At 46.7% G+C, this 22,322-nt stretch overlaps 1 protein-coding gene across 8 annotated transcripts in view; it reads left to right on the top strand.

Annotated features, from left to right (window-relative positions):
- The window catches only part of LOC137435788 (AT-rich interactive domain-containing protein 4B), a 198,729-nt gene that overhangs the window by 136,021 nt on the left and 40,386 nt on the right, over nt 1-22,322 (top strand). For 7 of the 8 annotated variants that reach the window (XM_078785606.1, XM_078785603.1, XM_068129745.2 and 4 more), the window contains one exon: nt 14,574-14,663. In XM_078785606.1, coding sequence (XP_078641732.1) covers nt 14,574-14,663 — 90 coding nt within the window. Of the gene's footprint in view, nt 1-14,573; nt 14,693-22,322 lie in introns of all 8 variants that reach the window. The other variant, XM_068129766.2, reaches the window with a different exon arrangement.

Genomic DNA, 22,322 nt, shown 5'->3' with positions numbered 1-22,322 from the left:
ATTTGTAGAAAATGTTTTTCACTTGGAAGTTGTGGGTTACGATGTGTACATAAAGGTTGAAAAAGTCTGATTTGATGCATTTCAATTCCACGCTATGGACAGCAATCAATTCAATGCAATTCTAGCTCTGATCCTCAAATCTGAAAACAGATTTCGATTATATACTTTAATTAGTCCGTGAGAGGCCATCATGGAAAACCACATCATATAATGCATAAAATCGCTGCCATCGTGCTGAGGCTTTTTTGTTTTTTTATTTATGATGAGCACTCCCAAAATTGTCTTCAAAAGGGGCATTTAAATACACCAAAATAGTTTTCATTCACACACTCTTGGAGTTCCCTTAGTAGGCATGCAAAGTTTTGGGCTGCTAGGTTTCATGGTATTGGAGTATTGGATGACACCCACACACACAAAGAAGATGGCGGTGGTGAGGGAGGCGGCATGACTTGCCCGTTGTGCCGCCTGCCTTGCCCGTTGTGCCGCCTGCCTCTTGCCAGGGACGGAGAGGACCAGGAGCTGTGTGGAATAGATCAGTTTTAAAGACAGTAAGGAATGACCTGAAAGCGGCAGTGGTCGGTGTCGTGCCGTTCGACATGCCTTTGTGTGGCTTGGCTCTGGAGCTGGGTGGGACTTTTGTGGGCTCCGTGCTGCTGGATGGGAAGGCACAGGGTTTGGCGGACCTCCTGCAGAGTTCCGTCCGTTTAGAATGTGAGAGAATGAGGTGAGATCAAGGATTCGTGCCATATGCAGTGGCTTCGGAGTGCATGGGGGTTTGGTGACGCAGAGGACCATGCACGTGGGGCCTGAAGTCTCGTGAATCATTTGGGACGCGGCCTGGCCTGACAGCTTGCGGGATGTCTACGACCTCATCATACAGAGCGAAAACTCCCTTTATGCCATGTTATGCCTGCAGGGAACTGAGCTCTGTGAGATCCAGTAACGTGTCAAATACAATAGCTTTGTGGGCGGCTTTGGTGGGGGCAGGGGAGGCGCCCGTGGCTTGATGGGTTTTGCCAACTCTAACCCGTAACCCATTGAGCAGGACACGTGAGCGTGGACAGGGAGGGAGGCCTGAGATTTGGCAGACTGGATTGGGAGAGGGGCCTGACATTTTGCAGAACCGAGTGAGAGGAGGGCCTGCGATTTGACGGACCTGAGTGGAAGGGGGTTCTAAGCAAGATGAGGACTGGTGGTGGTGACGCGTGCATACACACAGACACACACACACACACACACACACACACACACACACACACACACACACACAATTAATGGGTTGTGATTTGCACGGACACATGCACGATTATGGTTTACACACATGTTTGGCCTTGGTCTTGCTTTTGGTTTTGCTTTGGCATGTTTTGTTTTGTTTTGCCTGACATCATATGGTGTATATTTTATGCACTTATTGTTTTTATGTTTAATATTGTTGCGGATATGGCATTTGGCCTCCATATCCGCTTGTAAATATTCCCCTATTTCCCCAATACTCCCCAACTATCCCCAATCCCCCATTCCCTAGTCCCATTGTCTGTAAACAACACTCTGTAGAACCGACCTTCCCCTTTTTCCCCCATTAAATGTCGTGCCCAGGTCCACCGCATCTCACGTAGACAACTTTCGGACCTCTTGCTAGTTATTCTTAGTCTATGTCAGTTAAGGACTCGTTTCCATTAATTCTGACTCTTCGTTGCACCAGAATGTGATCGTATGGCACCAGTAGTGAGTTTAGGACCTCCCCATACCTCCTCCCATCTTCCCCATGAAACAACAACAACAACAACAACAACAACAACTACAACAACGGCGTGCGGGGAGTGTGCGTCCTCACACCGGCTTGGTTAGCCGCCATTGACCATGCGCTCCGACGGGGTTACCACGAAGGGGCTCACTGTCAGCTCCTCGTCAAGGGCGGAGCCCGGTAACCCCCCCGCACCCAATAAGAAGGGGGGACCGATTCCATCTGGGGCGGAGCTAACTAGCCGAGGGCGTGTCACTCCCCGCCGGATATACGCAGCGACTTACCGGACGTGAGGTCAGATGCGCCCCCAGCTTGGAAAGACAAGTCGCGACCTCCGAGCGCTGAGCGACCTCCCCGCATCTTTGGACCGGACCGGGTCGATTTTGCCCCTGAGCCAAGGTGCACCTTGAGCCATCGACTACCTGCCTTCCTTGCCATCAATCCCCGTGTGAGTCAGTTTTGTCCCGTTTATCTGTGGTCTGTCGGGAATAAGATAAGTGTGTCTAAGTGCCTATCTTCCTATGCTGTCTCTCTCATCCCTGTAATCTAACCTTCCGCAATATTATAACCTCCTCCGGAGGTCTTGAGAACCGTACCCCTGGTGTCGTGTCATTTAACCTAGCCGTTGTGTCCTTTCCTTCATTGATCTAGCGTAGCGCGACTCGGCCAACGTTCGAGTATAATCGGGTAACTTGTGCGAACACGGCGGCCATTCCGCTCGGCCCATCATAACATCTACGTCGTGTCCGTAACAATTGGTGTCAGGAGTGTTGGATTCGGACCTGGGACTAAATTCATTTAGCCCAAATTTTGGAACACCAATTGTACCATTAGGGTAACAATTGGTGTCGAGGAGTGAGATTCGATCCGGAGCGCGTTTTACGCGCTCGAAATTATAACGGCGCAATTTGATTGTGTTTTACAAAATATAAAAACCCGAATTTTGAAAGTCGCGCTATGGCAGACCAAGTGGGCTGGGGTCCGGTAGAGGAGAGTGAGGCAGGGTCGATCCAGGACCAAATTGAGGGACATGAGGAGAGCGAAGCAGTGAGGGTAGCAGACGCACAAAATAGCGTCGTTGCGCCCGACGTTGCGGGCGCGCAAAATGGCGCCTCGCAAGAGCACGCGGTAGCCGAGCCCGCTGTATCAACGGGCTTTAACATGCAGCCGATTGACATGCAGGCCCTCATTGCGCAGCTACAGGCAGCTGTACAGATGAGTATGGGGAGCCAAATTGAGCGATTGGGTGAGGGGTTAGACAAGAAATTTGGGAAGTTAGACAATAATTTTGAGGAGTTAGACAAGAAATTTGGGAAGTTAGAAAATAATTTTGAGGGGTTAGACAACGGGATAAAAGAGGTAAAGAATGGGTTAATGGGGGTAGAAAACAGAATGGCCGCTCAAGAGAATCAAATGGAAGGGATGCAAAAGGGGTTAGAGGGGTTAGAAAACAGAATGGAAGGCAAATTGAGGGACATGAGGGACCAAGCGGAAAGGGAAGTTAAACAAATGGGGCAGCAGATAGAGGGGGTCAGAATGGGGGTAGAAACCAAACTGGATGCTCACAGGGAGGAAATGGAGCAGATGAGGGTGGCATCTGGGCAGGAGATGCAAGTGATGGGAGAGGAGATCAGAAGAGGTGTGAGTGAGGAGGTCGGAGGAGTGCGCGAGGAGGTGAGGCACTGTAAGGAGCGCATGGAGAAGGAGGTGAGAAAGGGGACTGTAAAGTTACAAGGGGGCATAGAGGACCTGACGCAGGAGGTGGAACAGCTGACGGAGGGACAAAAAGGACTAACGGAGCAGGTTCAAAGGAACACTGCGGTATTAGGAGGGTTAAAGGCGACACAGAAAGAACTAAAAGATGACTTGATAGCGACGAAGAGGGAATGTCAGATGGTACGTGAGGGACTGACAACGAGGTTGGACGAGGTGATAGAGGTAATGGAGACGAAGGACCGGCAGGTGAGGACGCACATGGAAACGGTCAAGGTAGCCTTGGAGGACGAGCTTGAGGAGACGTACCGGGGAATAAAGGAGGTGAAGCAGAAATTAGAAGAAGTGGAAGAAGGGGTGAGCGAAATTAAGAAGCGACGGAGAGGGGATAAGAAAGAGATAAAAGAGGAGATAAAAGAATTGGTCCAAAGTCTGTGTTTGGATCGTGATGATGTGCTCATTAACCGGATGAGGGATTCGCAGGTGATGGAGGAGAAGCGAAGAGGAAGAGGACCCGGTGTAAGTGGTGACCAATATGGTCGTGCGTATGATGCGCCAGGGGATTTAAGAAGCTTGGGGGTCGAGATGGACCCGGGTGTTCGTGAGAGGCCGTTGGTGAAGTGTGCGACAGGTCTGGTGTGCGAAAAAGGAGGTGTGCGAGAAAGTCCGACTCTGGGGTGTGTGAGGAAAAAGTGCGTGCCAAGGAGTGAGGGTGCGGCGAGAGTGAGTCGGTCGTAGCGCGTGTGCGAGGGAGCACATGGAAGCGTGGTGTGGTAAGTGTTACAGAGGGTGTGACGGGAGAGTGTGCGCAAGAGTGTGCGCGAGAAAGGTGTGTGACGGACAGGTGCATGGGGAAAGAGTGCGCTGTCAAAGGCAAGGAAGAATGCACGCCTGTGGTGAGTGTTACAGAGGGTGTGACGGGAGAGTGTGCGCAAGAGTGTGCGCGAGAAAGGTGTGTAACGGACAGGTGCCTGAGGAAAGAGTGCGCTGTCGGGAGTAAGGGTGAGTGCGCTGTCAAGAATGGAGGTGAGAGTAGTGAGAGTGACAAGGAGAGTGAGTTGGTTGTGACAGGTGAGCGAGGATGTACACCTGGAATGGAAGGATGCACACCTGGAATGGTAGAGCGTGTGTGGGAATGCACGCTGGAATTGGTAGTGAGGCACGTGGTTGGGTGTACGAGTGAGGGCACACCTGTGATTGTCACAGAGGAGGTGACCGAGGAGGGGGCGCGAAGAGGTGTGTTGGTGAGGTGTGCGACCAACGAATGTGTGCCAAAGTGTTCGGTGGTCAGGTGTGTGACCAAGGCTGTGAGTGGAATGAGGGTACCTGGGTGTGTAAGGAAAGGTACGAGGAGCATGGAAACGGCTGGATGTGTGAGCAAGGAACGGGCTGCGGGGTGTAAGCATGCAGGTGAAGCATCGACGTTAAACGGAGCAGCGGTTAGGTCGACTTTTAGCCGAATCGGGCCCTCGGTGCGTGCCGGGCCTCGCTTGGAACGGCCGCGTCCGGGCTCCACTGGGCGGAGCTGGCAGCCCGACCGGAAGGGTCGTCATGGCGACCACTTTTTGTTGAGGCATTCCGGCAGGTCGAGATCGGGACATTGGATGGCTCCACGCCGAGATGGTGCGTGGGATCTCGGCCCGGGTAAGCCCCCGTCCCTGCACCGAGTGCCGGACGCATCCAGCCGCTGGCACAGAACAACCCGCATTCATGGCTTGGCTTTACGAAGCCGGGCTTTGGACAGGAATTGGCGCACCGAGAGGCATTAGTGAGTAGACTGGGTGATGAGGTTAGTGTTTTGGACCCAAAATTAGAGAAAAACAAAATTTGATGATTGGCAAGGGATTGGCAGTAATGATTGGCAGATGATGGGCAGTGATTGGCCAAATTTTTGATTTGTTGAAATTTGATGTGCAAAATTGGTAGTGAGCGATGGGCCCGGTGGGTAAGGCTGGCATCCCTGCCGCCCTTCCCATGTGGGGGCAAAGGAGCAATAGCTTATGGGGTGTATGGCAGTGAAAACTAGCCCGGGTGGGTTAGGATATTGATAGGGATCTAGCGAAGATGACATTAGGTAACGTTAAGTTTAGTTAGTGACTGATACCTGTAGTGGGGACGCAGGTAGATTAGTGTGGATGATAATGACGAGGGAGCGCAATAGTTTAAAGGGACGACTGGGAAGCGCAAGTTTCAGAAGGGAGTAGTTAGCTGAGATGATGCCGTGTGTGTGAGAATTGAACAGGTGTGATTGCACAGGTGTGCAACTGGACAGGTGTGTGGAGCAGTGTGTGAGTAATGAGTGTTGTGGATCAGCGCGAATGCGCTTGGGGAGAGAAGGGTGCAGGTGGCACCAGGTGTGAGAGCACAGGTGTGCAAGTACAGGTGTGTGGAGAGAGTTGGAGTAAGTGGTACGGAGTGGTGTGCATGGTGCGAAGGTGTGGATGGGGGAAGAGTGGACCCCTTTCACGAGTACCCGGGGCGGGTAGTGTAAGTGTTAGGTAGAGGGTATAGGTAAATTGTGGTTGGATATTGGCATTTGTGGTGCGGTTGCAGAATGGTGTTGTGGATGGGTGCATTAGTGTTGTGGAAATGGCTGGGCGTGTAGCCTGTTAGTGTGTGTAGTTGGTTGGGCACTCCACCACTGTGAGGATGTCGGCCAGGTGAGGCCGCAGGTGGGCTCTGGGAGCCGTTAGTGTCAGTGGGTGCCTGAGGATCCCGGGTGTGGATCGGGTAGCCCAGTGCCAGAGAGGGCACCGAGTGGGGAGAGCGCCAGAGGGCCTTCCCCAGGTAGTTAGGTTAGGGTAAGGAGCAGGTAAGCTCGGAGGCAACTGCAGTGGTGGAGGTGTGCAGGTGGGTAGACCCGCTGGGAGAGGTACACGCCACAGCCCAGAAATTGTGCGAGGGCACCGGGAGATGAATCGGGGGAGTGAGACCCCAAATTGAAAAGCACCACAGTTTGGCCAATGGGAATTGGTTTTTAGAACCCATAGTGTAAGAGGGCCAATGGTTTGGCCGGAGAAAGACCCCGGGTAATGTAAAGTTGTTAAAGTCATTTAGGAAATAGTTAGGATTGATGAACCTGTCGCACCATACGCAGCCACTTACCTGTGGTGATGATGATGACTCCACACCTGTGTTTTCTTTGTTTTGTTGCAGGAAATGAGAATTGCTGTGAGGATTTGTGAGACGCATCACGACGTGGATGAGACATTGGGGTGATTCCATCTCTCCCTCCCTAGGAGGGACTGATGATGAATTGGTAATGGCAAATTTTGATGAGAGTTGAAAATGGCAAATTTGATTGGTTAGGAGGGAGAGAAGACGAATTTGGTTTATGGGAGGAACGGGGAAGACAGTAGGGACGTTTGTTGATTTGTAAAGTAGATGTTTATGGGTAGTGTTGTGTTTTGTGGATGCAGTAAGGGGTAAGGGAGGGGCCATGTAGGTTACCTGGTGGGGGGGGGGGGGGCGTACGGTAGGAACGTACCTGTCTCACCTGGTTCCCATGTGCCCCCAGTGTGCATTACCTTACATTGCGTGCACTTTTGCGCCCTTACCACCTTACTCACTTGTCTTCTTCTTTTGTCTCCCACCTCCGAGGATCTGGCTTTGGGGCAGAGAGAGAGGAGAGAGAGGTGCTGGCTCCGCAGTTGTGGGCCTGCACTTTCGCTGCTTGCTGCCTGTATCGATACACCATATGGACCGCAATTTTGGTGGCCACCCACAATGGACCGCAGTTCTTTTGCGGCCAAGCACCACCCGTGGATGGACTTATGGGTCAACGTGGCACCTATGCCATACAGGTGAACCACTTATAGTTGGCCCCCTGACGGCCACAATAAAGAAATGGACGCGGTTGGCGCCTTTCTTTATTTTTGAAAGCAGTAAGAAGGCCAAGTGCACCACACGAAGGCAAGACCAGCGGCAGACCATCGGCCGGCTGTGACACCACACCGTGATTTATAGACACTTTATTGGTGCACCGGATGGTGCTGACTGTACATGATGGGGTGGTGCTTTTGGTGCTTGGATGGGGTGCTCTGCACATTATTAAAGGCCGTAAGGCCACAGAGCACTCGTGGGTTGGTGTATCGATGCTGGCATGCATGCTCTCTCTATGCATAACATCTGCATGTGTTCCTCCAAAAACAGGTCCTGGATCGTAGTGTAAATATCAGCGTAGTCTTGTAAATAATGCTCCCTACCGGCTGTATGTTTAGTTTGCGAATTCTTTCCGCAATTCGGTTATCCTGTGGGCGTGTTTCTGTGAGGAGAAGGGTGCAACGTCGCAGGGGGACATATTTACTCATTTGTGAATATCTGTAAAACTGTCGCACTCAGGGTAGAGTTAATAGGAGAGGGAACTACATCTGAGTGCCACACTAAAATAGGTAAAAATTTATCGGGTCGGGACGCCCCGAGGGTAGAGAAGGGTGCAATGTTGCGGATATGGCATTTGGCCTCCATATCCGCTTGTAAATATTCCCCTATTTCCCCAATACTCCCCAACTATCCCCAATCCCCCATTCCCTAGTCCCATTGTCTGTAAACAACACTCTGTAGAACCGACCTTCCCCTTTTTCCCCCATTAAATGTCGTGCCCAGGTCCACCGCATCTCACGTAGACAACTTTCGGACCTCTTGCTAGTTATTCTTAGTCTATGTCAGTTAAGGACTCGTTTCCATTAATTCTGACTCTTCGTTGCACCAGAATGTGATCGTATGGCACCAGTAGTGAGTTTAGGACCTCCCCATACCTCCTCCCATCTTCCCCATGAAACAACAACAACAACAACAACAACTACAACAACGGCGTGCGGGGAGTGTGCGTCCTCACACCGGCTTGGTTAGCCGCCATTGACCATGCGCTCCGACGGGGTTACCACGAAGGGGCTCACTGTCAGCTCCTCGTCAAGGGCGGAGCCCGGTAACCCCCCCGCACCCAATAAGAAGGGCGGACCGATTCCATCTGGGGCGGAGCTAACTAGCCGAGGGCGTGTCACTCCCCGCCGGATATACGCAGCGACTTACCGGACGTGAGGTCAGATGCGCCCCCAGCTTGGAAAGACAAGTCGCGACCTCCGAGCGCTGAGCGACCTCCCCACATCTTTGGACCGGACCGGGTCGATTTTGCCCCTGAGCCAAGGTGCACCTTGAGCCATCGACTACCTGCCTTCCTTGCCATCAATCCCCGTGTGAGTCAGTTTTGTCCCGTTTATCTGTGGTCTGTCGGGAATAAGATAAGTGTGTCTAAGTGCCTATCTTCCTATGCTGTCTCTCTCATCCCTGTAATCTAACCTTCCGCAATATTATAACCTCCTCCGGAGGTCTTGAGAACCGTACCCCTGGTGTCGTGTCATTTAACCTAGCCGTTGTGTCCTTTCCTTCATTGATCTAGCGTAGCGCGACTCGGCCAACGTTCGAGTATAATCGGGTAACTTGTGCGAACACGGCGGCCATTCCGCTCGGCCCATCATAACATCTAAGTCGTGTCCGTAACAATATATACACATATACATATTGTGCACATGTTATATTGGGTACACACGTTATGTGTGACATGTTTGCAGTGGTATGTTGTGTACACGTGTCTTTTGCGTGACACAGTTGTGGCCAAAACTATTGACACCCTTGGACCTTTTTCAAATAATGCACCATTTCTTCCAGAAAATTGTTGAAATAAAAAAATATTTTGGTATCCACATATGTATTTCTTTGGTTTGCTGTGGACCAAAACAAAAAAAGCTGAAAAAATTATGAAATCATAGCTAATTCCACACAGAAATCCTAAAATGGCTTGGACAATATTATTGGCACCTTTTTGAAGTTGTTAGAAATAATTAGATTTCAAGCAGGTGATTCTCCTTTACTTGGAATTGAACTCACCTACGGTGAGTTGCAGGTGCCTGCAACATAAAAATCACTCATTCAACCAGTTTGAACAGAGAAAAGGAGTCATTCTGCTGTTTTGTGTCACTGTGTGCACTGCAATAAGCATGGAGAAAAGAAAGAAAACCAGAGAATTGTCAGAGGAGGTCAGACACAAGATTGTAGCCAAGCATGGACAATCTCAAGGCTACAAGTCCATCTCCAGATGTTCCTGATGCTCCTGTGTCCACTTGATGTTCCTGTGTCCTGTGTCCTTGATGAACCTTGATGTTCCTGTGTCCACTGGACGCCATGTTATCAGGAAGTTTAAGGCCCATGGCACTGTAGCCAACCTCCCTGGATGTAGCTGCAAGAGAAAACCTGATCAAATATTGCAGCGAATGATTGTTCGAATGGTGGAGAAAGCACCTCTATCAACTGTCAAACAGATTCAAGCTGACCTTTAGACACAAGGTACGACAGTTTCAACTCACACCATTCATCGCCAACTCGATGAATTTGTCAATTTGTCATTTGTCAATGCCATAGGAAGCGCTTCACTGCAGTTATTTTGTCCAAAGGCTGTGCTATCAAATATTAAGTATAGGGTGTCAATAATTTTGTCAATGCCATTTCTTTTTATTTTCTGATTTGTAAGGATATATTAAGTTCTGAATAAAAAACAATGGTTCTGTAATATTAATAATTTTTAGAGAAAATTGTGAGTTAATTGAAAAAAGTGCAAGGTGCCAATATTTTTGGCCACGACTGTATTGCACATATTTTGTACACACATATGCACGTGCGCGCACACACACACACACACACACACACGCACACACACGCATGCACACACATGCACACACACATGCACACACGCATACACTCCAATGGACTGAGATACTTTGAGACGCAGTAGATCTCCTCAGGCCCACCCACGTATGGGGATAGCAGGCAAAAAAAATCACATACACACAAACACACACACACACACACACACACACACACACACACACACACACACACACACACACACACACACACACAGTGGCTGACACACACACTCTTTTATTGTCCCCCGTCGCACCGCGGAGCAAAAGGGGGACTATGGTTTTCCCCTCCGTGCGTGCGTGCGTGCGTACGTGCGTGCGTGCGTGCGTAAGCGAAGGACCGCATTCGAATTTGGTGTGTGAGTGCAACCCACGTCAAAATCCAAGATGGCCGCCGCCATGTATGTCTGATGCCATGTATGTCTGAACCTTGTGAGCGGAATATCTTGAAAAATAAGCGAAGTACCAACTTCTAATCTGGTGTGTGTGTGTGTATCTCGGCATAAGGAAGAACGCTATTGAAAATTGGGTCGCCACGTCAAAATCCAAGATAGCCGCCAGCATGTATGTCTGAACATTGTGAGCGGAATATCTTGAAAAATAAGCGAAGTACCAACTTCTAATTTGGTGTGTGGGTGTATCTAGGCATAAGGAAGAACCCTATTGAAAATTGGGTCGCCACGTCAAAATCCAAGATGGCCGCCAGCATGTATGTCTGAACATTGTGAGCGGAGTATCTTGAAAAATAAGCGAAGTACCAACTTCTAATCTGGTGTGTGGGTGTATCTAGGCAAAAGGAAGAACGCTATTGAAAATTGGGTCGCCACGTCAAAATCCAAGATGGCCGCCGCCATGTATGTCTGAACATTGTGAGTGGAATATCTTGAAAAATAAGCGAAGTACCAACTTCTAATCTGGTGTGTGTGTATCTAGGCATACGGAAGAAAGCTATTGAAAATAGTGTCGCCACGTCAAAATCCAAGATGGCCGCCACCATATATATGTCTGAACCTTGTGAGGGAAATATCTTGAAAAATAAACGAACTACTAACTTCTAATTTGGTGTGTGGGTGTATCTACGCATAAGGAAGAACGCTATTGAAAATTGGGTCGCCACATCAAAATCGAAGATGGCCGCCGCCATGTATGTCTGAACCTTGTGAGCGGAATATCTTGAAAAATAAACGAACTACTAACTTCTAATCTGGTGTGTGGGTGTATCTCGGCATAAGGAAGAACGCTATTGAAAATTGGGTCACCACGTCAAAATACAAGATGGCCGCCTCCATGTATGTCTGAACCTTGTGAGCGAAATATCATATCATAGCATGTTTTCTGCGTCTTCCACTTTGTCAACTCACATCACTTCCCCGACGGGGGACCTAGGCATAACGCTTGTTATAGATTTTAACTGCTGTTTTTGTCAGGTTTTGGTCAAGTACAAAGCGGATGTGGGTTTTGCATTTTCTGATGCTTTCTAGTTGAACTTTTTTTCCTTTCTTTTTTATTCCTATGGTAGTAGGATCGGTCGCGTCTTCGTGTGTGAATAAATTACCAGCGGGTATGCACGAGTTAAGTTCAATTTACGTAAATTAACCTGATCAGTTGAAAGGATTGGTGTCCATCGTAGATTTATGAATTACTTTTCAAAAATATTTTACAGAACAAACAACAACAACAACATGCATTTTAAGGCCATTTTCCCTGCTAGAGCGGGGGTTAGCCTTGCGGTTCCCATAACAATCTTCTCCATATTGCCCTATTTTCTGCATCTCCCCTTGTTAACCCCCTTGCCCGCATTTCTTCTTCCACCATCTTTAGCCAAGTCTTTCTCGGTCTTCCCCGTCCTCTACTTCCTTCTACATTCATTTCCATCACTCTTCTCAACCAGTCACTTTCATCCTTCCTCAACACATGACCAAACCATCTCAACCTGTTCCTCTTCACAGCATCAACCACAGGCTCTATTCCCATCATCTTTCACAATTCATCATTTGTCTTCCTCTCTCTCAACGATACTCCGCACATCCACCGAACCATTCGCATTTCCACCCTTTCCAGCCTTCGTTGCTGCTCTACTTTCATGACCCATGTCTCGCTCCCATAAATCCTAACACTTCTCACATATGCAGCATACACCTTTCCCTTCAGCTTCAACGACACTCCCCTCCTCATCAGCATGCCACTCAGTTCCCGAAACTTCTTCCATGCACATCTCACTCGAGCAACCGTTGCCGTGTCTGATCCACCTTCTCCATTCAGCATGTCTCTGAGGTAGCAAAATGTTTTCACACCTTCCAGCTTCATGCCGTCTCCAAGATCGAACTCAACATTTCCTCCATCTGCAGCTCCCTCTGTGTACACCTTACATTTGAATGTAGCTGCCACACTGGTTAATGACCCTCTCAGACCACTACATTTTTGATGAACCCACTCAGCGCACATTGTACATTGAATGGAATTCACTCCGACACCCTTCCTGCACACAGCACATGGCCACTTCCCAGTTCTTTCCACCTCACCACATGCTTTACCACTTGCCATCACCTTCGTCTTTCCTATATTCACCTTCAGACCTTTTGTCTCCGAAGTTGGATTCGGAAGAGGGTCAGAGAGCAGTATTCAGGATTGCAAAGCAGATAGCGAAAGAGGTGTGATGTGATGGGGGTGAGTTGCTTGAAGGATGAAGTGGGACAAATCGTTGTGGACCCAGATGGAATTAAAGGAAGATGGAAAAGATATATGGAAATGCTGTTGAATACAGAGAATGAATGGGATGGCAACATAGGGAGTAACCCAGTTTTAGGATCGGTCGCGTCTTCGTGTGTGAATAAATTACCAGCGGGTATGCACGAGTTAAGTTCAATGTACGTAAATTAACGTGATCAGTTGAAAGGATTGGTGTCCATCGTAGATTTATGAATTATTTTTCAAAAATATTTTACAGAACCACAGAGCATATTGATAAGAAATTTCAGATACATCCTCAATGGATGGGGAATTTCCCAATGGCTGGCACGGGCCAACCAATTGACTATTTTTCAACATTGGGAAGTTGTTGGATTTTGATGGGGAAAACTGGTATACATATACATATTATATAGGCTATAGAGATTATGATTTTGGTACTTGGAACATATACTGGTAGGATGAATCCTTCCTGAGTAAACAAGTTGGCCTTCATAGCAACCAATACATTACTAATGCCTATTTTGACAAGAAAAACAGCTTTTTATTGTTTGGGAGTTATGCTGGTTTACAAAATGCGAAATTTTAAGTTATATAATGGTTTCTTCTTTCAACTCTTGTTGTCCCGGATTGGAAACTTTGGTATATGTGAGCAACTCTAATTACCTACGCCACTGAATGTGTGCGGAGATTGTGTATTCACCATTTGCCTGCTTTTCTGTTTGTTTGTTTGTTTGTTTGTCTGTGAGCAAGTTATCTCAAAAGGTTGCGGATGGGTTTGGGTTAAATTTGGTGTACAAATTTGGTGTGTGACGAGGATTAATTGATTAGATTTTGGTGAAGATACGGATCCAGATACTGGAATTAAAAAATTGATTCTTCACTATTGGGAGATGCGGCCAAAAACAATATATAGCATGATATCTCAAAATGTTATGGACGGATTATGACAAAACTTGGTGGATGTGTTGGTGATGAGAACACACTGATTAGATTTTGTTTCAGGTCTGGATGCAGATCCGGCCTATCAGTGGGATACAACACGTAAACTATCCAGCCTAGTGGAGGTATGCACTCTAATGAGTGCTGTTTAGTTCTGTGTGCATCTCCATCTTATTCAATCTCTTGGCTTGATCTGTGTGGGTATAGTGCTGACATAAAGGTGTACTCTTCCAAAATATAGCATTTGGATGAAGGCTAAATACACTTTAGTCAAAACATGAAAGACTACATACTTGTGTACAGTGATTATCAACATCCTGAACACTACCAGGTCAGCACTACCAAAGATTACGATTCCAATTCCACATATTCTTGCAATGTAAATTCTGATACTTTTGAGGTACTTTGGTCATTTTAAACTTGCAGTTTAACAAAGCACCAACTAACCTTCATGCTTTGTAATTATCTTGGGTTCAATTTAATGCACTTCAGTAATTGATGCAAATGTTATGACAAAGCCTAATTTAATGTAACCAATTATGAATTGCCATACATTGATTGCATATTTTACATCATGTGATACAGCTAGCTGAACATTTGCTTCGGGGCTAATAATATATCTATCACGTCTCTATAAAAGGCATAATTTTCTATACTCCTGCATTGTGCTTTATATTGAAAGATGACATGGTAATGGTGATCTAAGTAACCTTTTGCTGTGAGTTTTTTTTCTTCTGAAGTAACAGAAAATGCGATGTGGTTTTTTTTTTCACCGTTTTGGGATACAGGTCCCAAAAGAGACAGAAGATCTTCAGAGAGAACTCGGGCAAAGAAAAGGCGTGCATGCTACAAGCGTTCCAGAATGACTTCGAAAGCGGGTTTGTCTGCATCAAAATGAGAATTTTGAGTGAGCAGGAAAGCTAAAAAGCGCATTTTTGTTTGACGTTGCAATGTCCAGTATTTCTACGGTTGTCACTGGATGACATATTCATCTGCTGAATATGGCTAATTTTGATTTCCTTTCCTTTGGAACAACCTTGACTTTCACAGATTCAAGAAACAATTGAAAGTTGGCAGGGGAGGGGGGGGGGGGGGAGAAGGGGGGAAGGAAGATGGCTCAGAGCATTAAAAATGTTTTTTTATTTATGATGCTTGATGCATTCGATAATTTGCATTTAAACTTCTACTTTGAAGAAGCAAGATAAGCAGTGAATGAGTACTTCAAAAAACCACACAAAAGACTGAAAAACTGTCCATCAAAGGTCAGTCCAAATATTGAACAGTTGGTGGGAGAGAGGGAGGGAGGTAAGGCATAATGATTAAAGTGGCAGCTTGTAGCATGAGATTAATTATGATCAATTCTGGACAGTCCTTACATATTTCTAAAATTCTACTTCCTACATTTTATGTGCATTCAAGCTTGTTAAAGGTTAAAAAAAAGTCACAACGTATTTGGTGCTGTTCCTTTTGTTCAATTGCGTCCTGATCCATTCTGAGTTCTAGCTCTTTCATGAGCCTTGACTTTGCATACAAAAACAAACAACCATCGACTGTGAAGCCAAATCGATGCGTTCTGTGGCCCATTTGGTTTATAAAAAATTGAATTTAAAGGAAGTTTGTTTGGGGAAACCACTCCACGCTGATAACGGCTAGGGAGCCAGAAACTCTTCCATGGATTGATTCCTTTCCACAGGGGGTAAGTTGATGATCCTCTCCGAAATAAATATATATTATATATACATATACAGTCACGTGAAAAAGTAAGTACACCCCATGTAAAGTTTTGACTTTTACAACATATTTCAACATACAGCTATTTGATCTTCATTTCAACAATATTGATAGATAAAGGTGATATAATACAACAAATATCATGAAACATTTACATTTTGTAGTCCATTGTATAATTTAAATAAACATAAATGCAAATTTCGCATGTGGAAAAAGTAAGTACACCCTTGGCTCTAATAGGTGGTATTGCCCCTTTGGCAGAAACAACCTCAAGTAGGCGTTTCTTATAACTGTCTACCAGTCTCTGACATCGACTGGGAGAAATTTTTGCCCACTCCTCCATGCAGAATTATTTCAGCTGTGCGATGTTTGAGGTGTTTCTTGCATCTACAGCTCGTTTCAAATCCCCCCACAACATCTCGATGGGATTTAGATCCGGGCTTTGACTTGGACATTCCAGAACCCTCCATTTCTTTCTTTTCAGCCATTCCTTGGTGGATTTACAGGTATGTTTTGGTTCATTGTCATGTTGCAAGGTCCACCTTCGGTTGAGCTTCAACTTTCCGACAGATGGCCTCACATTATCCTCAAGCACCCTCTGGCACAATGAAAAATTCATAGTGGATTCTATGATGGTGAGCTGCCCAGGCCCTGATGCAGCAAAGCTGCCCCAAACCATAATATTTCCACCACCATGCTTTGCAGTTGGTATCAGCTTCTTGTGGTCAAATGCTGTCTTTGGTTTTTGCCAAACATGTCTTCTGGTACTGTGGCCAAATAGCTTTACCTTTGACTCCTCTGTCCAGAGCACATTGTTCCAGAAGTGCTGGTCTTTGCCGAGGTGATCATTGGCAAACTTTAGTCTTGCCCTGATGTTCTTTCTGGACAGCAAAGGTTTCCTCCTGGCACACCTCCCATGTAGATCAAATTTGTGCAGCCTCTTTCTAATGGTAGACTCGTGAACTTTGACATCAACAGTGGCAAGAGCCACCTGTCGGTCACGTGATGACATTCTGGGGTCCTTGGAGACTTCTTTCAGCATCTTGCGGTCTGCTCTCGGGCTGAACTAGCTGGGGCGGCCTGGCCTGAACAAGTTGGCAGTTGTTTGGAATCTTCTCCACTTGTAGATGATCTTCCGGACAGTCGAATGATTGATTTCAAATTGTTTGGAGATCTTTTTAAATCCCTTCCCAGAGTCGTAGGCATCTATAACCTTCTTTCTGAAGGCCTCAGAGAGCTCTTTTGATCTAGGCATGGTGACGCCGCACACTTCAACAACAAAGAGCAAACCAAACTAAATGTCTGAGGTTTAAATAAGACAGGTTCCTCCAAGATCCTCTCTAACGATGATCTAATCATTTGCACCTGAGCTGGTGCACCTGATTCTAATTTTAGGTATTTGAAGTAGTGATAATTGTTGGGGTGTACTTACTTTTTCCACATGCGAAATTTGCATTTATGTTTATTTAAATTATACAATGGACCACAAAATGTAAATGTTTCATGATATTTGTTATATTATATCACCTTTATCTATCAATATTGTTGAAATGAAGATCAAATAGCTGTATGTTGAAATATGTTGAAAAAGTCAAAATTTTACAAGGGGTGTACTTACTTTTTCACGTGACTGTATATACAGGGTGAGCCAGAAATATGGTTATTTTTAACACTCGTGTAAAGGTAATAAAAATTTGTATTTCAAAACAAATTCTTACAAGAAAGTGAAAGTGTGTGTGTATATATATATATATATACACACACACAGTGAAACCTTGACTTACGAGTTTAATTCGTTCTGTGACCGAGCTCGTAACTCAATTTGCTCGTTTCTCAAATTAAATTTCCCCATTAAAAGGCATTGGAATGCTATTAATCCGTTCCAGCCCCCAAAAAACCACACCAATTTTTTTTGTTACGTGTTTTTAAATAAGAAAAATGTACTTTATAAATAACAAATAATGTATAAATAAGCACGACCTCGTATATACTGTTCATAATAAAAGAGAATGTTGTAGCGACCCATGGGTCCCCCAAGCAAGACCGGCATCAGAATCTCCTTGCTCCAGCCGGTGACGTCACCGGCGGGGATCCCTGGCGCCAGAGTGGCTGGTCACGTGACCGCCAAAGCCTCCCGTGCGTGCGGGTATAATGAGCTACACCTGTGGATCACGTGACCACCGAAGCACGCCTCGCTTGAGAGGCGTGGCTTTCGGTTTCGGTTTGGGTTTTTGGTTTTGCTTTATAAGGCAGCCCGATAAACGGGCTTTTTAGTGTTCCCGAGTTGGTTTTACGAATAAACATCTTCTCGGACGAGTTTGTGCCTTGCCATCCTTTTATCCGTATTCTACTGGAGTCCAGACTCCTTCAATGTAAAGAAATAAACTGGTTTTATTAAGTGTTGTGGCGGACACGAAAGCACTGACGTGGTGACATCACCCCGCACACCAAGTGGGGGTGGGCCACGCCGGGGAGAGAGGCATGGCCTCAGGATATAGACGGGGCGCGCAGCCTTGAGCAGCTTAGTGCTGCAGTTTGAATAAAGACTCTTGTATGAACCGCGTTGTCCGCTTGCTCCTTGCGTAAGCATTAGCGCGCGCAGCATCGCGCTACAGTGTATTTACCTTGAAGATCAGACGAAGATGCTGGCGGAGGTGGAGGAGATAACTTTTGCCCTTTTCGCCACACTTTCCTCGCTGTCACTTGCAGGGCGTTTCAATAAAAACCTGTCCAACGAGGTTTGTTTCTTCCTCCCTTTCAAAATGTTTCGAAAATTCTCCATCTCTTCATGGATAGAGGTCCGGAGCTTTGAAATAATCGTAACGCCCTTGGCTGGCGTTATAGCCTTTATCGACTCCTTCTGCTTCAAAATCGTACATATCGTAGAAGTACTACGATCGTACTGCCTCGCCAAGTCGACAACACGCACACCTCGTTCATGTTTTTCGACGATTGCGTGTTTTATATCCAAGCACATCCTCTTCTTCTTCTCAGTACTGCCCTTGGCACTCAATTTCTTAGGACCCATGGTTAAAACTAAGAAATTTTCCAAAATAACCAACATGCGAAAACAAAGCAGCAGCGATATACGGCAGAGATGCTTGCACGGCAAGATAACCACGTGACCGGAACGCTCGTTGGGCCACCTGGTGGCGGGTGGCGTAAGCTCGTAACTCAGATCTCGGCTCGCATCTCAAAGCAAAAAACCGCCCGAGCGACGGCTCATATCTCAGAAAACTCGTAAGTTGGTGCACTCGTAAGTCAAGGTATATATATATTGCTATCGTTTTGAGATGTGTAAAGTGAGTTTAATAAAAGTTAAAGGTTTGCCCCCCATAGATAGTCACACGTGCAACATGTAGCCTCATTTGTAGTATAGTTATGTCTTAGTATATGTGAGAGTAGGCCCCTTCCAGTGTTAATCCTGCGTTGTGTAAAGACAGGAGAATAGGTCCTACTCCGGAAAACCATCCTACCTCGACTCCGGAAAACCATCCTACCTCGACTCCGGAAAACCATCCTACCTCGGTAGGCGCAATCCATTTTGCTGCCCTTTGCTCGCTCACTAGTCAAGTTAACACGAGGTAGGCCTAAAAGGGTGGGGCCGGCGTTGAGGTCAGGGCGGAGTCGAGGCAGAGCGTCAGAGGCGATGACGGTAAGCATGAGCTACCAATCAGGGCTCACAGCGTGTGGCTGCAGCACTGCGTCACAGGGCGTGGTTGGAACATTCGGTCGGGCTAAGAGGGTTGGCAATAAAACCGATTGCGCGAAGCCCCCCACCTCAGTTATGAGAAGGGAGAGGCGCTTGAATGAGTTATGAGAAGGGAGAGGACTTGAAGCAGAGAGGACTGTGCAGAAGGACTTGCGTCAAATAACTCACAGTGTACCTTTGTTGAACTTGACCCTCGCAGGAGAACGCACGCGCTAACCAAGGCCAGGGAATAGAGGAAGAGGAGTTGGTCGTGAATATACGTGGGCGCAGCCAGGCGCGTTTGTAGCGAACAGCGCATTTTTGGCCAAGCGAGTGAATGCGGCTGAATAACCGCCAGCCGCGCAAAGTCTGCCCTCTACCGTTCGCCCCAAGATTACCCGTTTGTTCGAGCGACACGATACGAGTTCCTGCCTTCGTCTACCTCCATCTTCACGGGACGTGCCGGGGACCATGGAGAGTGAGACGGGGCCGATCCTGGACGACCACCGCAGCACGTGGGGAACACCTGCTCATCTGCCTTTCCCCGTGTGAGTGTGAGTGAGACGGGCCCGTTGTCCCTGGGGTAATTAAGACTGTCTAAGCTGCTCTGTGTCTCTTCATCCTGGACTGTATATACGTGCCATAATAATTAAATCTATCTGTTCTTTCTTTCTTCCTTATTCGATCGTCTTTGTGATTTCTCCATTGACTAAGCGTGGCACGAGTAAAACCGCTTGAATCGGGGTCCATTAATTATAACTGCACGGATCACGTGTACGCAAACCGCTTGGCGTATTACCATCACACGTGGTTCGTGCGAGGCTTATTTCCTCGCTTCCAGGGCAGTGCTAGTACTTAGGTACGATCGAATTTGGTCCCGAAACCCTATTTGGCGCTGTCCGGAAGGGATGTAATAGGTCTCGGGTCGCGCCAGGTCAGTAAAGACAAGGGGATAAATCCCCCCTTGATAAGGGGAGAAGGCCGGCGGCAGATCGGCAACAATTGGTAGTCAGGAGTGGGATTTGGAACCTGGGACAAAAAATTTTAGACAAAATTTTGGACACCAATTTTGCATATTGGCCGCAACAATTGGTGCCAGGAGTTTGGGATAGGACCCGAAGTGCGCTTAACGCACTCAAAATTATGAGCGACCAGCATTTAGTTTTTTGTTTTTTTTAAATCCAAATTTAATTTGTGCCATGGCTAGCCAAGGCGGTCGAATGCCGGTGGGGGTAAATGAAGAGGAAGAGTTGGTAACCCAGGACCCACAGGAAGAATTGGGGGAAGAAGAGGCAATTGATGAAGGTGCGGCAGCAGAGGTAGCAGGGGTAGAAAATGGCGGCGCCTCACACGTGGCAACGAGGGCCACGCCCGCTGCGCAAGTGGGGGTTGTGGACATGCAATTCTTCATGACGCAATTCATGAAAGAAATAAGGGAAACGAAAGAAATGATGGGCGCCCAAAAGAATGACATCAATAAAATAAATGGGAAAATGGACATCCAGAGAGATGAAGCAAGGAGTGACATGGAAAGATTGGAAAACAAAATGGGTGGCCAATTGAAAGAATTGGGGACAAAACCACCTGGGAATTGAAAGAGGTAAAAAATGAATTGGGAAACAAAATGGGTGACCAATTGGAAGAATTGGGGGACAAATCCACCCAGGAAATGAAAAAATTTATGGCGGCATCGAAGAAGGACATGAAGAAAGCCGGGAAGGACATAAGGCGCAAGTTGAGCGAAGAGGTCACAAAGGGACACGACGAGGTAAAGCGGTGCGAGGAACGCAGGGAGAGCGAGGTAGAGCATAGCGCGGCTACATGGACCGAGGGGATAGAAATCGCGACTCGGGGTGTGGAAAAGCCAACGGCCGCCAAATTGGAAGAGAACATTTTAAGCGCGCCGGTGGATGTCGAGCTAGATATAGAAAAATAAATGTGTATAGTTGAAATTGGGGCCGAAGAGACGGCAGAATCAGAAATTAAATCGGAGGTAGAAATGGAATGCACTCAAAGTTTGGATTTGCATTGTGATGTCGTGCTTCCTAACAAAAATGAAAGTTTGCAGGTGCTGCCGCGGAAGAGGGTCCTTAAGGTGAGCAGGAGTGTGCATGGTGCGAAAATGTTTGGCGGGAAAACATTTTTGGCGCGCTTGGGGTATAGACGGAGCCCGGGCGCTCGTAGAAGGTCCTTTACGCGGTGTACGAGGGTGAATGGCACGCGTGTGCGAAGGAAGTGTGCACCGGAACGAGAGTGTGAAACCAAGTGTGAAACCGAATGTGAAACGGAGTGTGAAGCGGAGTGTGCGACGGCCGAGGAGAGTGAGAGAGAATGCACCCCGGATAGGCTATGAGCCGAGGGGTCGACCATGCTCAATCAGAGGGAGGATGGCTAACAGTTATTTTTGGCAAGGCCAAGGTCCCTAGTGCTGAAAAAAATGTGATAGCAGTGTGAAACTCTTAGCCGTATCTGTGTTATCATCACATTTGTCAGATCACCCATTTATCGCTTTTCGGGTCATTTTTCCCGCTTAAGATTTAGGGGGTGGGGTTAGTTTTTTGGCTCTCAAATAATATCACGTGTATATATCAGCTAGTGTGGTATATCAGGTAAAAGGTTATTGAATTACCTTTCAAATGATGTATAGAAAGTGCCTGTGTGATCTATAGTAACCTCTTTATAATGATTATTAAAACATAATTATTTCCACCAACTCTCAAAACTTCATCACAAAATCCCCAATTTTAGGAACAAAAATAGGCAAAAATCAAAAGGTATGTAAAAGGTATGTTTCGATTTGAGACACACATACAGTATAATTAGAGTCAATATCCTCACACATATGATCATGATGTGCTATGAAATTCAATGCAATATGTGTCGACATGCTAATACGAATGTTGTCATCAATGTCAATATTTTCATTATATTTTAGGTGATTTGCAACCATGACAGCGGTGCACGACATCTAATGTATTTCTCTTTGTAGATTTGTTGGTGCAGAATACATTTTTAAGCAACTATAGCAACTGATGCTAATTTGTAGTAGTGGTGGTGGTGGTGGTCTCATTCGATATTATGTGTCTTTCCAGGTGAGACGGTGGTGGTGATATTG

Source organism: Myxine glutinosa, chromosome 1 (assembly GCF_964187855.1).
Source record: "Myxine glutinosa chromosome 1, kmMyxGlut1.1, whole genome shotgun sequence".
NCBI classification, from domain to species: Eukaryota; Metazoa; Chordata; class Myxini; order Myxiniformes; family Myxinidae; genus Myxine; species Myxine glutinosa.
This window is presented reverse-complemented; position numbering and strand designations above follow the sequence as displayed.